Source organism: Hylobates moloch, unplaced genomic scaffold (assembly GCF_009828535.3).
Source record: "Hylobates moloch isolate HMO894 unplaced genomic scaffold, HMol_V3 SCAFFOLD_2, whole genome shotgun sequence".
NCBI lineage: Eukaryota > Metazoa > Chordata > Mammalia > Primates > Hylobatidae > Hylobates > Hylobates moloch.
Window position 1 is genome coordinate 102408630 of NW_026652277.1, and position 15494 is coordinate 102424123.

The 15494-nt window shown below is 37.8% G+C and overlaps 1 protein-coding gene across 1 annotated transcript in view; it reads left to right on the forward strand.

The window, feature by feature from the left end:
• Positions 1 to 11761, forward strand: part of LOC116476701 (DNA primase large subunit) — a gene marked incomplete at its 5' end in the record, with an annotated part of 45684 nt that extends 33923 nt beyond the window's left edge. Inside the window, one exon of the mRNA XM_032166959.2 lies at positions 9941 to 11761. Within this exon, the coding sequence (XP_032022850.2) occupies positions 9941 to 10171 (231 nt within the window). The remainder of the gene's footprint in view (positions 1 to 9940) is intronic.
• Between the last annotated feature and the right edge of the window lie 3733 nt (positions 11762 to 15494).

Sequence of the window (15494 nt, forward strand, 5' to 3'; positions counted from 1 at the left end):
GGTCATCATTATGGATATCAGTTAGAATGCTGGACTAGAAGCCACCATCATCTCACTTGGATCACTGCAATAGCTTCCTTACTCATTTCCCAGCATCTACACATGCCCCATTCCAATTCTTTCTCCTCCACACAGCTGCTGGAGTGACCATTAAAATAGAGGAATCTGATCATTTCAGGAACCTGCTTTTTAAAACCTTCAATGACTTCCTATTTCTCTTAAGATGAAATCTAAAATTTATAATGTATCCTCTAAAGGCCTCCACTTCACCCACCTTCCTCTAGACTCCTGAATTTGTTTCAGATCCTTTACAGGACTTTGGATCTGAAACACTAGGACCAAGCTAGTGTGGTAGAATGCAAATACTTCAGAGAATTTTCCTATCTCAATACATAAAATAATGCACAAAACATAATTTTTAAAATCATCAACCACAAAGAAAAACATCACCAATAGTAACCAAAAAAGAAAACAGGCAAGGAAAGAAACAAAAGAGTCACAGTAGACAAAGTCATGAAAATGCTCACTTAATATTTCCAAACAGAGTAAAGGAAATAGCTGCTGACTTGAGAAGAAATAAATGGAGGATTTAGATGTGGATACCTCTATTTCTCTGTTCCTTTTCCTAATTTAATTTTAAAGTAAGATTTCCATTCTGTTTAGTTTATGCTCTTCCCCTTCCCCCCACATACAAAAAAACCCCCAAGTTTATTTTCCTAAACAAGACAAAAGGAAACAGCCATATGCACTTCCTTTAAAAATGCAAGTGAAAGAAACACTCAGAACACAAAGAACCCATCCTAGAAGAAAATAGAATTTGATAAAAAGGAAACTTCATAATTTCATTTTGCTATCAAGCAACTTAGTAGATCACAAAGAGTGTCACAAAATGAGTTAAGGACAATTGCAGATCAAGAAAAAGGAGAAACAGCATCACAGAGCCATGGCACAAATCCTCACTTCAAGGCCCTTGGCACTGTTTTAGTGGTTAATAAAAAAAGATTAATTATCTCTGAAAAAAAGGCAGCAGCCCCAGTCAGGGGCTTATAGATAAAATCCCCATCTCCCTGGGATGGAGCACATGGGGGAAGGGGCAGCTGTGGGTGCAGCTTCAGCAGACTTAAACGTTCCTGCCTGCCAGCTCTAAAGAGAGCAGCAGATCTCCCAGCATAGCATTCAAGCTCTGTTAAGGGACTGCCTCCTCAAGTGGGTCGTTGACCGCCATGTCTCCTGACTGGGAGACACCTCCCAGCAGGGGCTGACAGACACCTCACACAGGAGAGCTCCGGCTGTCATCTGGTGGGTGGCCCTCTGGGACGAAGCTTCCAGAGGAAGGAACAGGGAGCAATCTTTGCTGTTCTGTAGCCTCCACTGGTGATACACAGGCAAACAGGGTCTGGAGTGGTCCTCCAACAAACTCCAGCAGACCTGCAGCAGAGGGGTCTGACTGTCAGAAGGAAAATTAACAAACAGAAAGGAATACCCTCAACATCAATAAAAAGGACATCCACTCAGAAACCCCATGCAAAGTTCACCAACATCAAAGACCAAAGGTAGATAAATCCACGAAGATGGGGAGAAGCCAGCGCAAAAAGGCTGAAAATTCCAAAAACCAGAATATCTCTTCTCCTCCAAAGGATCACAACTCCCCACCAGCAAGGGAACAAAACTGGATGGAGAATGAGTTTGACAAATTGCCAGAAGTAGGCTTCAGAAGGTGGGTAATAACAACCTCATCTGAGCTAAAGGAGCATGTTCTAACCCAATGCAAGGAAGCTAAGAACCTTGAAAAAAAGTTAGAGGAAATGCTAACTAGAATAACCAGTTTAGAGAAGAACATAAATGACCTGATGGAACTGAATAACACAGCAAGAGAACTTCATGAAGCATACACAAGTATCCACAGCCGAATTGATCAAGCAGAAGAACAGATATCAGAGATTGAAGATTAACTTAATGAAATAAAGCAAGAAGACAAGATTAGAGAAAAAATAATGAAAAGCAATGAACAAAGCCTCCAAGAAATATGGGACTATGTGAAAAGACCAAACCTATGTTTGATTGGTGTACCCGAAAGTGACCGGGAGAATGGAACCAAGTTAGAAAACGCTTCAGGATATTATCCAGGAGAACTTCCCCAACTTAGCAAGACAGGCCAACATTCAAATTCAGGAAATGCAGAGAACACCACAAAGATACTCCTTGAGAAGAACAACCCCAAGACACATAATTGTCAGATTCACCAATGTTGAAATGAAGGAAAAAATGTTAAGGGCAGCCAGAGAGAAAGGTCAGGTTACCCACAAAGGGAAACCCATCAGACTAACAGCGGATCTCTCTGCAGAAACCCTACAAGCCAGAATAGAGTGGCAGCCAATATACAACATTCTTAAAGAAAAGAATTTTCAAGCCAGAATTTCATATCCAGCCAAACTAACCTTCATAAGTGAAGGAGAAATAAAATCCTTTACAGACAAGCAAATGCTGAGAGATTTTGTCACCACCAGGCCTGCCTTACAAGAGCTCCTAAAGGAAGCACTAAACATGGAAAGGAACAACCGGTACCAGCAACTGCAAAAACATATCAAATTCTAAAGACTATCGACACTATGAAGAAATTGCATCAACTAACGGGCAAAATAACCAGCTAGCATCATAAGGACAGGGTCAGATTCACACATAACAATATTAACTTGAAATATAAAGGGGCTAAATGCCCCAATTAAAAGACACAGACTAGCAAATTGGATGAAGAGTCAAGACCCATCGGTGTGCTGTATTCAGGAGACCATCTCACAGGCAAAGACACACATAGGCTCAAAATAAAGGGATGGAGGAATATTTACCAAGCAAATAGAAAGCAAAAAATTAAAAATTAAAAAAATTAAAAAGGCAGGGATTGCAATCCTAGTCTCTGATAAAACAGACTTAAAACCAACAAAGATCAAAAGAGAAAAGGGCATTACATAATGGTAAAGGGATCAATGCAAAATGAAGAGCTAACTATCCTCTATATATACACCCAATACAGGAGTGCCCAGATTCATAAAGCGAGTTCTCAGAGATGTACAAAGAGACGTAGACTCCCGCACAATAATAGTGGGAGACTTTAACACCCCACTGTCAATATTAGGTCAACGAGACAGAAAATTAACAAGGATATTCTGGACTTCAACTCAGCTCTGGACCAAGTGGACCTAATAGACAGACATCTACAGAACTCTCCACCCCAAATCAACAGAATATACTTTCTTCTCAGCACCACATTGCACTTATTCTAAAATTGACCACATAATTAGAAGTAAAACACTCCTCAGCATATGCAAAAGAATGGAAATCTTAACAGTCTCTCAGACCACAGTGCAATCAAATTAGAACTCAAGATTAAGAAATTCACTCAAAACCACACAACTACATGGAAACTGAACAATCTGCTCCTGAATGACTGCAGGGTAAATAATAAAATTAAGGCAGAAATAAATAAGTTCTTGAAAGCACTGAGAACAAAAACACAACGTACCAGAATCTCTGGGACATAGCTAAAGCAGTATTTAGAGGGAAATTTATAGCCCTAAATGCCCACAAGAGAAAGCAGGAAAGATCTATAATTGACACCCTAACATCACAATTAAAAGAACTAGAGAAGCAAGAGCACACAAATTCCAAAGCTAGCAGAAGGCAAGAAATAACTAAGATCTGAGCAGAACTGACGGAGATGGAGACACAAAAAACCCTTCAAAAAATCAATGGATCCAGGAGCTGGTTTTTTGAAAAGATCAAAAAAACAGACTGCTAGCCAGACTAACAAAGAAGAAAAGAGAGAAGAATCAAATAGATGCAATAAAAAATGATAAAGGGGATATCACTACTGATCCCACAGAAATACAAACTACCATCAGAGAATACTATGAACACCTCTACGCAAATAAACTAGAAAGTTTAGAAGAAATGGATACATTTCTGGACACATACACCCTCCCAAGACTAAACCAGGAAGAAGTCAAATCCCTGAATAGACCAATAACAAGTTGTGAAATTGAGGCAGTAATAGCCTATTAACCAAAAAAAAAGCCCAGAACCAGACAGATTCACAGACAAATTCCACCAGAGGTACAAAGCAGAGCTGGTACCATTCTTTCTGAAACTATTCTAAACAATAGAAAAACAGGGAATCCTCTCTAACTCATTTTATGAGGCCAGCATCATCCTGATTCCAAGACCTGGCAGAGACACAACAAAAAAAGAAAATTGCTGGCCAATATCCCTGGTGAACATCGACACGAAAAATCCTCAATAAAATACTGGCAAACTGAATCCAGCAGCACATCAAAAAGCTTATCTACCATGATTAAGTCAGCTTTATCCCTGGGATGCAAGGCTGGTTCAACATACACAAATCAATAAACATAATCCAGTGCATAAACAGAACCAGTGACAAAAACCACATGATTATCTCAATAGATGCAGAAAAGACCTTCAACAAAATTCAGCATCCCTTCATGCTAAAAACTCTCAATAAACTAGGTATTGATGGAACATATCTCAAAATAGTAAGAGCTATTTTTTGACAAACCCATAGCCAATATCATACTGAATGGGCAAAAACTGGAAGCATTCCCTTTGAAAACCGGCACAAGACAAGGATGCCCTCTCTCACCACTCCTATTCAACACAACATTGGAAGTTCTGGCCAGGGCAATCAGGCAAGAGAAAGAAATAAAGGGTATTGAAATAGGAAGAGAGGGAGTCAAATTGTCTCTGTTTGCAGATGACGTGATTTTATATTTAGAAAACCCCGTTATCTCAGCCCAAAAACTTCATAAGCTTATCAGCAACTTCAGCAAAGTCTCAGGAGACAAAATCTATGTGCAAAATCACAAGCATTCCTATACACCACTAATAGAGACCCAAATCATGAGTGAACTTCCATTCACAACTGCTACAAGGAGAATAAAATACCTAGCAATACAACTTCCAAGGGATGTGAAGGACCTCTTGAAGGAGAACTACAAACCATTGCTCAAGGAAATAAGAGAGGACACAAACAAATGGGAAAACATTCCATGCTCATGGATAGGAAGAATCAGTATTGTGAAAATGGCCGTAATGCCCAAAGTAATTTACAGATTCAATGCTGTCCCCATCAAGCTACCATTGACTTTCTACACAGAATTAGAAAAAACTACTTTAAATTTCATATGGAACCAAGAAAGAGCCCACATAGCCAAGACAATCCTAAGCAAAAAAAAAAAAAAATAAAAAAAAAAAAAATAAAGCTAGAGGCATCACACTACCTGACTTCAAACTATACTACAAGGCTACAGTAACCACAATAACATGGTACTGGTACCAAAACAAATATATAGACCAATGGAACAGAACAGAGACCTCAGAAATCATGCCACACATCTACAACCATCTGATTGTTGACAAACCTGACAAAAACAATCAATGGGGAAAAGATTCTCTATTTAATAAATAGTTTTGAAAAAACTGGCTAGCCATATGCAGAAAACTGAAACTGGACACCTTCCTTACACCTTATACAAAAATTAACTCATGCTGGATTAAAGACTTAAACATAAGACCTAAAACCTTAAAAACCCTCGAAGAAAACCTAGACAAAACCATTCAGGACGTAGGCATAGACAAAGCCTTCATGACTAAAACACCAAAAGCAACGGCAACAAAAGCCAAAATTGATAAATGAGATCTAATTAAACTAAAGAGCTTTTGCACGGCAAAAGAAACTATCATCAGAGTGAACAGGCAACCTACAGAATGGGAGAAAATTTTTGCAGTCTATCTATCTGACAAAGGGCTAATATCCAGAATCTACAAAGGACTTAAACAAGTTTACAAGAAAAAAACAACCCCATCAAAAAGTGGGCGAAGGATATGAACAGACACTTCACAAAAGAAGACATTTATGTGGCCAATAAACATATGAAAAAATGCTCATCATCACTGGTCATCAGAGAAATGCAAATCAAAACCACAATGAGATACCATCTCATGCCAGTTAGAATGATGATCATTAAAAAGTCAGGAAACAACAGATGCTGGAGAGGATGTGGAGAAATAGATATGCTTTTACACTGTTGGTGGGAGTGTAAATTAGTTCAACCATTGTGTAAAACAGTGTGGCGATTCCTCAAGGATCTAGAACCAGAAATATCATTTGACCCAGCAAATCCCATTATTGGGTTGTACCCAAAGGATTATAAATCACGCTACTAGAAAGACACATGCACATGTATGTTTATTGTGGCATTGTTCACAATAGCAAAGACTTGGAACCAACCCAAATGCCCATCAGTGATAGACTGGGTAAAGAAAATGTGGCACATATACACCATGGAATACTATGCAGCCATAAAAAAGGATGAGTTCATGTCCTTTGCAGGGACATGGATGAAGCTGGAAACCCTCATTCTCAGCAAACTAACACAAGAACAGAAACCAGACACTGCATGTTCTCACTCATAAGTGGGAGTTGAACAATGAGAACACATGGACACAGGGAGGGAAATATCACACACCAGGGCCTGTTTTGGGGGGTGGTGCTAGGGGAGGGATAGCATTAGTAGAAGTACCTGATGTAGATAACAGGTTGATGGGCGCAGCAAACCACCATGGCATGTGTATACCTATGTAACAAACCTGCATGTTCTGTACATGTACTCCAGAACTTTAAGTATAATTTTAAAAAATTAATTAAAATGAGGATTCATTAACGATATGCACATACCTTAAATATTATATCTTAAGACATTTAAATGCCAATTATTAGTTAGGGCAAGGTCTTTTGAGTATTGTTTAGTGTTTGGAATTTGATTTTATCTTTCTTTTATAAACTATACCCATAATAGAACATCAGCAATTTCCAGCTTGGATTCCTTAAAGTAGAAAAGGAACTTGATATATGCAAAGCAATAGGATCTTCCTCCCTCTCCTTCTGTGATTTCCACCCTTTTTTTTTTAAGTTGACTTGCTTTTCTTGACTCTTTAGAAACATATTGTTTAGATTTCACAGGACAACTCTTTTTTTACATTCATTTTTATTTACTTTTCCTGTAGCAACCCTATGACCTAACACTATTATCTCCATTTCACAGATGAAGAAACTCAGACTTTAAAAAGATTACCCTATTTTGTGCACATTGAAATCTAATAAATGTATTGATAACTGACAACTTGAAGTGAGGCATAGAAAATGCCAAGATTTTATTATAGCATATTAGATTATTTTTGCATAAAATAATACAGCTATGTTTTTATAAGCTTTGTAGCCAAGTTTATCTCTAGAAATAAAATTTATAATGGAGATATCATTATCAGTATGATTTTGCATACAATCTCTTAAAACAGATTTCAGAGCAACTAATGATCTAGTCAGAAGGCCTGAATTTTAATTCAGACAAAACCAGTTACTAATTCTATGACCTTGAATAAACTGTCTATTCTCCTTAGGCCTCTGTACATGGAGGAGATTGAATTTAATGGATTCCCCAAGGTCTTTCTAATCTCTGATTTTCTGTTTACAAACTATTTTGCAAACTATGAAGCCTTCCGATTAAAATGTATTAGACAATAAACATACTTTTGTGAAACACATTGCAAAATGCAAAATTTATATTGGATTTCCCAGTTTTTAATGAATTGGGTGAAGATTGAATGTAATAAAAAAGTTCATAAATTATTCCATTGTTAATAAAAATTATAGATATAAAACATTTCAGAAACATTTTGAAATCAAGCAGCTAAGTTAAAAAAATAAAGCAAAAGATAAAAATTTTTTCTTAATGATCTATAACTCTTAAAATCAGTCTGTATACTATCCATCTGTTACACACTGGAATTACTATAAAATTAGCCTAACATGTATTAACAACTAGCAAAAGAGAATCAGAGATTCCTAGGTTGCTTAAATAAGTATTACCAGAAAAGACTTATGTTTCTGTTGGTCCATCCACCAGTAGGGTTCATTCTAGACCGTAGCAGCAACCCCTTTTTCCCTGGCCAATTCATTTTAATCTACTATAAGATTATACATAGCTTTAATCACACCACGTCTCTTTTTAAGGGTTTTTGGTGACTCTGTGTTGCCTAGAGAATTAAGTCTTGACCACTTACCCTGATTTTCAAGGCTCTCTCAGGCTGGCCCCTGCCTGTCTTTCCAACCTCATTCCTTATTGTTTCCTTGTATGTGCTTTCATAGTAGGCTATGTGAACTATTTAATATTTGCTTTCCAGGACATTCCCTCTTTACCTTGCTCATGTGGTCCTGCTGCAGATATTGCCTTTCCCCTCATCATCCCAGCTTTTCACTCTCTCCATCTTTCTAGACGCAGCTCAAATAGCACTCCTCTTACAAAGCCTCCCTTGACCTCCTCAGCCGAAATTTCTCTCTGCTGTGGAGTGTAATAGGCCTTTCTCTGTGACCCTCATCACTTCTCCATTCTTGGTAGACGTTTTTAAGCATATGACTTACTGGGCTGGAAATTTGAGTTAGTCAAATGTATTCCTGTATGCCGAATAGCGAATAGTTTATAACACAGTCTTTTATATAGTAAGGCTTTAATTAAATATGCAAAATTATCACTGGTATACACTATTTCTGGGTTCACCTCACCAAATATTTATTAGATACCTACAGTGTGCAAGTCACTTCAGTACGAAGGGTGAGACGTAAAAGGATCAGTTAATGCAAGACAGATGAACAAAAGAAATGGAATCACTTCTCAGTTTCCAAAAACTTGATAAATGAAAATACCACCAAAGAAACCAACAGTCACTCACTCAAGCAAAATGATATTTTTGTTGTCAACTCCAACTGCAGAAGACGAGAAGGCAGGGATTTGAAACTGTGGAAAGTGAAACTGCATATGAGGAGAGATTACTAGAGTGCATAATTTGAAATGATACTCAAAATTAAAGTTTAATGATAGTATTTGAGAAAAAAATAACATAAGTTATGAATCAGGCATGTTTGTATTCAGTCACAGTGAAATTTACAAGAAGAGATTTTCTGTAAAAAGACCAAGGAAAGGCCAAGATTAGAATGAAGAATTACATTGACTTAGGTTGCCTTTTCAGTTTATATCATACTAAATGAGTGCATATGCCAGGCTTACAAGTCAGCTCTAAAACACAAGTGGTATCAGGGACCAGTATCAAAATGATCGAAAGTGATTTTACTATCACTTAAAAACCCCCAAATATTTATTGGCCTACAATGTGGTAGGCCTTTTGCTTGGAACTGGGGATACAATAATGAATCACACAGGTCCCTAACCTGTGCATCACTAACATACAATGTCAGTCACACACATACACACACACACACACACACACACACACACACACACACACACACACACGTTTGTATTCCAAACATATTTTTATAGTTTTCTAATTTTTTGTTTTGATGTAATTGTCAACGAGAATTGGTAATGTTTTGGGTATTGCCAGAATTGAGGGCATGGTGTAGATGGGAGGTGGCAGGTGGGAGTTGGGGGCTGGGGAGGTGAGAGAAAGGTGTCTAGTATGCCCCAAGGATGAATGGTGATACCAGTCACTGAGAGCAAAGGATGGGGAGAGGGGAAAGGACACGTTTCCTCTTGGGTTTGGGCTGCCTTTGAGCCATCTTAGATGTTGAGTAGGTGTTGGATGTGGGACTGAAACTAGATAGGGAACTGGAGCCAAACACAGAGGCTCAGACTAGAAATATAAATGTGGGAGCCATTTAGGTTTGGGTAGTGGTTGAAGCTCTCTTTGAATGAAATGGTGTAAGTAGTTGATTAAGTGTTAGAATGCAAACAGCTAGAATCCATGTTTCAGGTATTAAGTTTTAAACAAGTACTAGAATAGTTTTTGAAACTCACATATTTATAGCTTTGCCATGTATTAATGCAGTATAAATTTCCTTCCTTTGCAGGTGGATGATTGTGGCTTTTCTTTGAATCATCCTAATCAGTTCTTCTTTGAGAGCCAACGTATTCTAAATGGTGGTAAAGACATAAAGAAGGAACCTATCCAACCTGAAACTCCTCAACCCAAACCAAGTGTCCAGAAAACCAAGGATGCATCATCTGCTCTGGCCTCTTTAAATTCCTCTCTGGAAATGGATATGGAAGGACTAGAAGATTACTTTAGTGAAGATTCTTAGGCAGTTTTGTAACCCTTTTTCCTCAATAGCCTGTTTCCTGTTTTTAAGATTTTGCCTTTGTTTTTGAAAAAGGGTTTCACTCTGTCACCAAGGCTTAGCGCAGTGACACAATTACAGCTGATTGCAGCCTCAACCTTCCCAGCTCCTACCTCAGCCTCCCAAGTAGTTGGGACCACAGGTGTACACCCCATATCCAGCCAATTTTTAAAAAAATTTTTTTTGTAGAGGTGGGGGTCTCCTTATGTTGCCCAGGCAGATCTCAAACTCCTGGGCTCAAGCGATCCTCACACCTCACCCTCCCAGAGTGCTGGGATTACAGTTGTGAGCCACTGTGCCTGACCTTTCTTTTTTTAACCTTTTTGTTTAACTTCTGTCTTCACTGCATCCCAGTCCATCTACAGGCACGTGCACTTATTAGGAAAGCAGGTTTGAGGTAACAACAGAGACTTTCACTATATTTTGCTTTGACAGAAGGAAAGAGGAAGAGTTTCTATTAAAATCTGCCACTTGAGTGATGTCATTTCAGTCCTGTTTTAGGAGATAAAAATAGCTTTGGGGACTGGTTAAAGTCCCCCAGAAACTACAATAAAGAACAACTTTTGTTTTAACTCTTAATCACTTTGTAATTTTGACTCAATCCTTTTCTGGACCATTTTTGTTAATAAATATCAAAGTGTACATGACAGTGTCTGTGTATAATTGGGAGAGTCTTATGTCATAACAGATTAGACATTACTTCAGTTTTAAAGTGGTAATTTGGAGTATCCAATACACTGCTGATCACTAATGAAGATTTTAAAGTTTTCTTTACCTTTTTTTAAGAGTTGACCTATTTGTGGTTATTCTACATCAGGCACCTTTGAGTGGAACCAAACTCTCCTGAGTGAACTGTGACTTGGGAATTAAAATAAAGTATAGCCAGTTATATTTATTAAGGAATAATATAGGGATATTTTATTATGTAAAATAATGGCACGTCTTATCTGCTGCCATTACTCTGGGGACAGGTTCATGAAGAATAGACAATTACCAAGCAAGAAGGTTGTACATATAAAATAAAGTGTTTATTTTACCCTCCAACTTCCATACCTTATTACTTCCGTAGTTGCTGTGAATTACCAAATAGATTTGGTAAATTAATTAACTTCAGCAATGAACAGTGATACTTATAGTAACCCCCTCCTTTCCGTGCCAGCAATAGAATTTAATAAATGTTGTGGATGATTACAGATATACGAGATCAATGCCCTGTTCTCTCTGCCTGCTTCTGTCGAGGGAGTAAGGTGAAGTTGATGATCCCTGGCACGTATGCCTTGTGGAGCAGTGCCATTGTGGACACCCTCGTCTAAATAGTGATTTCCTCCCAGGGCTCTACTCACTCACCAATAGGACTGAGATTTGGGGTGCTCAGGGAACCCAGTTTGAAACAGTTCCTCATCTATTACCTTGGAATATGTGAAAAGTATTAGTCTATTTCTGTCTTCTTTTCCTGGTAAAGAGGGATACTTTTATCCTTTTGAATCAGATACTAACTAAATTGAAAAGAGGACATTGTATTCAGAAAACTAGACTGTTAGCAGCACCGTATTTTTAATCATGTGATAAACTGCATCACGATGAAAAGGATTAAACAAGGTCAGATCATCAGAAACTAAAAATGTCAACTAATTGAGTTTTCATTTTAGGCTTCTGAGTCAAAGATTTCTTGGAATATTTAGCAACATATAATTAAATGAGATACTATCTAAACTTTTACTTGTCTTGGTGAATTATTATTACCTAGTTCAGAAAATAGTATTATTCCACTACAAATTACCCCTATAAATCTCTGCCTTCTGAAACCATCTGCTACTCCCTTCATCATTTGTAGTTCTCAACAGGAATCTGATGATTGCCTACCACTTTATCCATGGACTGCCAAACCACAAGTCCTTAAAAAAAAAAATAATAAGAACAAGTGCTACCTGGAGCTGTTTTAACCACAGAATTAAGTTAGCTGTAGAAAGCCAAGCATAGAAATGTAGGTCTTCGTTGTGTTAAAAGGGAGATATTAGAAGCACTCTCCCCACTGTAGTTCAATAAGAAATTTTATGATAGAATGTTTTATATCTGGCAGCATTTTGCAAGGCTGTCTTTTTCTACTGCTTCATGTTCTCCTTTTATGAAGCCTGTGCTCCCACCAGCTAAAAGGACAGAGTCATTAACGGCATGGTAGATGTAGCTTACTGGACTATTTATTTTATACTGGCAGCCCCAGGAATTTGTGTCATCTTACTTGAATGTTTTATATGTGTCTAGTCCAACTCCAAAATAACACTAGTTTAAATATTAGTTGTATTACAGGTTCAATTCAATTTATTCATAATAAGATTTGATCTCCTGTCGTGTATTATACAGAAGAATATATAAACATTCTGTGAAATCTATAGATTAGAGGATAGGGGATAGAAGTTTATAAAAGAAGATCAAAATTAATGCTTTTCTGGTGCTTTTTGGAGTTGGAAAAAGCAATTTATTTTCATGCTTCACAGGTCTTGACAATTTTGATTCGTTTTCTTTGAGAGCAGACCTGTTTGAATTGGGTGATGTAAAGAACCCAAAAGAAAAAATCAAAAGCCAACAGCCTCTTTTCAAAACAGCCAGTGAAAAAGAATATGAGTCTTCCAGATCTTTTAACTTTATTCTTTTATTATCTCTTCAAGGAAGAGAGGCTGTATGATTGTTTCAAAGACAAAAGAAGAAACAGCAAAAGAAAGAAACTAGGTTGGAAATTTGTAGCTGGTTGAAGCAATGACATTGTTAGGAGAGATTCTGTCATATTTCTTTCAAGTTGTTTCTCCATAATATTTTTCACTCTGTCCATACAGTACAAAACTTAATTGCCATGTGCATAAAAGAACACTAGGAAGGTTTTAAGTAAACTTTTTAGGACTGCTTATAATATTATAGAGTCATAAAAGTGAATAGTTGTAGATTTCGAATGAGCTGGGAATGGAATAAAGCAATGGGAAAGATCTTTAATTCACATAGAATTTTAATAAGCTAAGGGATTTCTTCTCTCTCTAAAAGCATACAGGGTGTTTTGCTAGTTACACTTTGCTGTCTTATTGATACTCAGGGTCTTTGCAAGCAAACTTCTGTAATTCTTTACAAAGAAGAAAAGAAAACTTCTGGGATTTAAGCTTGAAAGGCGAAATGAGACAACTCTAAAGTTCTGTTTCAGTTAGAGTCTACTCTTTGCAAATTTAATCAAGGTCTTCCACAGGCATCAGCTTGACATTAAATTTAAGTGCCCATTAAAGTGAGAGTTTGACAGCAGTTCTGAATGTGAAGCTCAGTCTGAGGACATCTTTACAGCTGGAAGGGAAAAAAAAAAACATTGAGAAGCCTCAAACCACTGGGGTAATTAGATCCATTTGTTAACTTCTTTTCTAATGTTGGCAAACGGAGGGAGAGAAAAGGTTGACAGAGGCTGGAATCAGGAAGGCAGTCCAGAGCTCCCTGCAGAAATTGGGTAAGCACAGGGTCCTGTATTGCAGAGAATACTGGCAGATATTCCCTCTGACAAATGAGATGGGGAATTTATTTTATGAACTTTATTCGGTTTGTCTTCCTTTCAACACACAGAGCCATGGTGTGTGGAAGCTGCGTTTTGGATAGGTGTGCTGGTTTGGTTGTAAGGCCCTTTGGAAGACACAGAGTGTTATTTAGGAGTGGACCTCTGGTGGTACGTTGTTGGCCTGAAGAGTTAATGTTTCTCACAAGGGTGTCTAACTTATATTCAGGTAATCACTTATTTACCCGAAGCATCTGGTCTTTGCAGTATTGAATTCCTTTTTCACAGGTCGCGATTGCCCTAGTCTAAGGCTTCTCACCATAATTGGCATTGTAGGCAATTAGCTTCGTGGAAATCATGTCACCAGTAGGAAATTATCTTCCTACTTCACTGACCTGCCTGCCAAAAATGATACTAGTTCTTGTTATTGGTTTGCTTTCTATCCTGTAAGCTCTTTTTGTTCATTGCTTCATGACATTTTACTTTTTCCAGAATTATCACTGTAGAACCTTATCAAAGGCTAAAGAATATGTCTTTATATAAAGCTCCTGCATTTCCCTTGAGCTTTCCATTGCAGTACTGTTTTTGAACATTGATGACAAGGTAGTGAAACAACACTGCTAATAAATATATAATGGATTTTTCAATTTAACCTTGCATTTCTAGGTATTCATTCACCACACTAAAACTATGAGGCTCTAAGGTTTTGTTTAGTTTTGCACTGAAAGCACAGGGAAAAATAAACTCAACAAATACTACATTTAATTTAAGACTGACCATCTTGTGCACATTTCCCCGATTACTCCCACACATCATTTTTTTAGAGATCTTACCTTCTATTTGAGTCATGGGATACCAAGGTCTTCATTACTGATTAAAAATGACATAGTGATACATACTTCTCTTTTCCCGTTCATTGGCAAGAATTAAACTGTGATTTAAACAATGCGCTACCACCCTTAACTCTTGGTTGTCCATAGAGTTCCTGCCTGGTTCTCTTCTTACTTCATGAGTCTCCGAGTGAACTCATTTACCCCTATGGTATTTTTTTCCATCCATATGCAAATAATCCCCAAATCTGTATCTCCAGCTGAGAATTCTCTGAGCACAGATCCATCTATCCAGCCATCTTTTGGATCTCTTTTTAGGATAGCCCACAAGTATCTCAAATTTAATTTGTTCAAAGATCAAACCTGTTCTCTCTTCTCACATCTATTTCTCACCTATTTTGTCAATATAGAAACCCTAAAGTTAACCTTGACTATGATTTTCCACCTTCTCCATACATCCAAATCCTATTGATTCTGTTTTAATACCAGTGTGTCTAAACCAGTAGATCTCAAATGGGGGTAATTTTGCCATGCAGGAGACAGTTTTGGTGATCACAACTGGAGGAGGGCCTGCTCTTGGCATCTAGTGGATGGAGGCTGAGGATGCTACTAACCATCCTATAGTGCCCAGGACAGCCCTTCACCACAAAGAAATATGTGGCCCGAAATGTGCAGAAACCTTGTTCTAAACAGTTTCCTCTCCTCCCTTCCTTCCTTGTACTATATTAGATTGCCCTCTCATCATTCTAAGTGAAGTGGTCTCAACTTACTAGCCTAGTCTCCATTTGCCAACCCTGAACCCCATCCCATATCCTTCTTCAAAATCTAATCCAAATACTTTTCCCCTGGGTGTGTGTCTTGAACATGGCTCTCCATTACCTATATGAGGAAGTCCAACCACCTATTATTTTGTGCATGAGGCCCTCCATGACCTGGT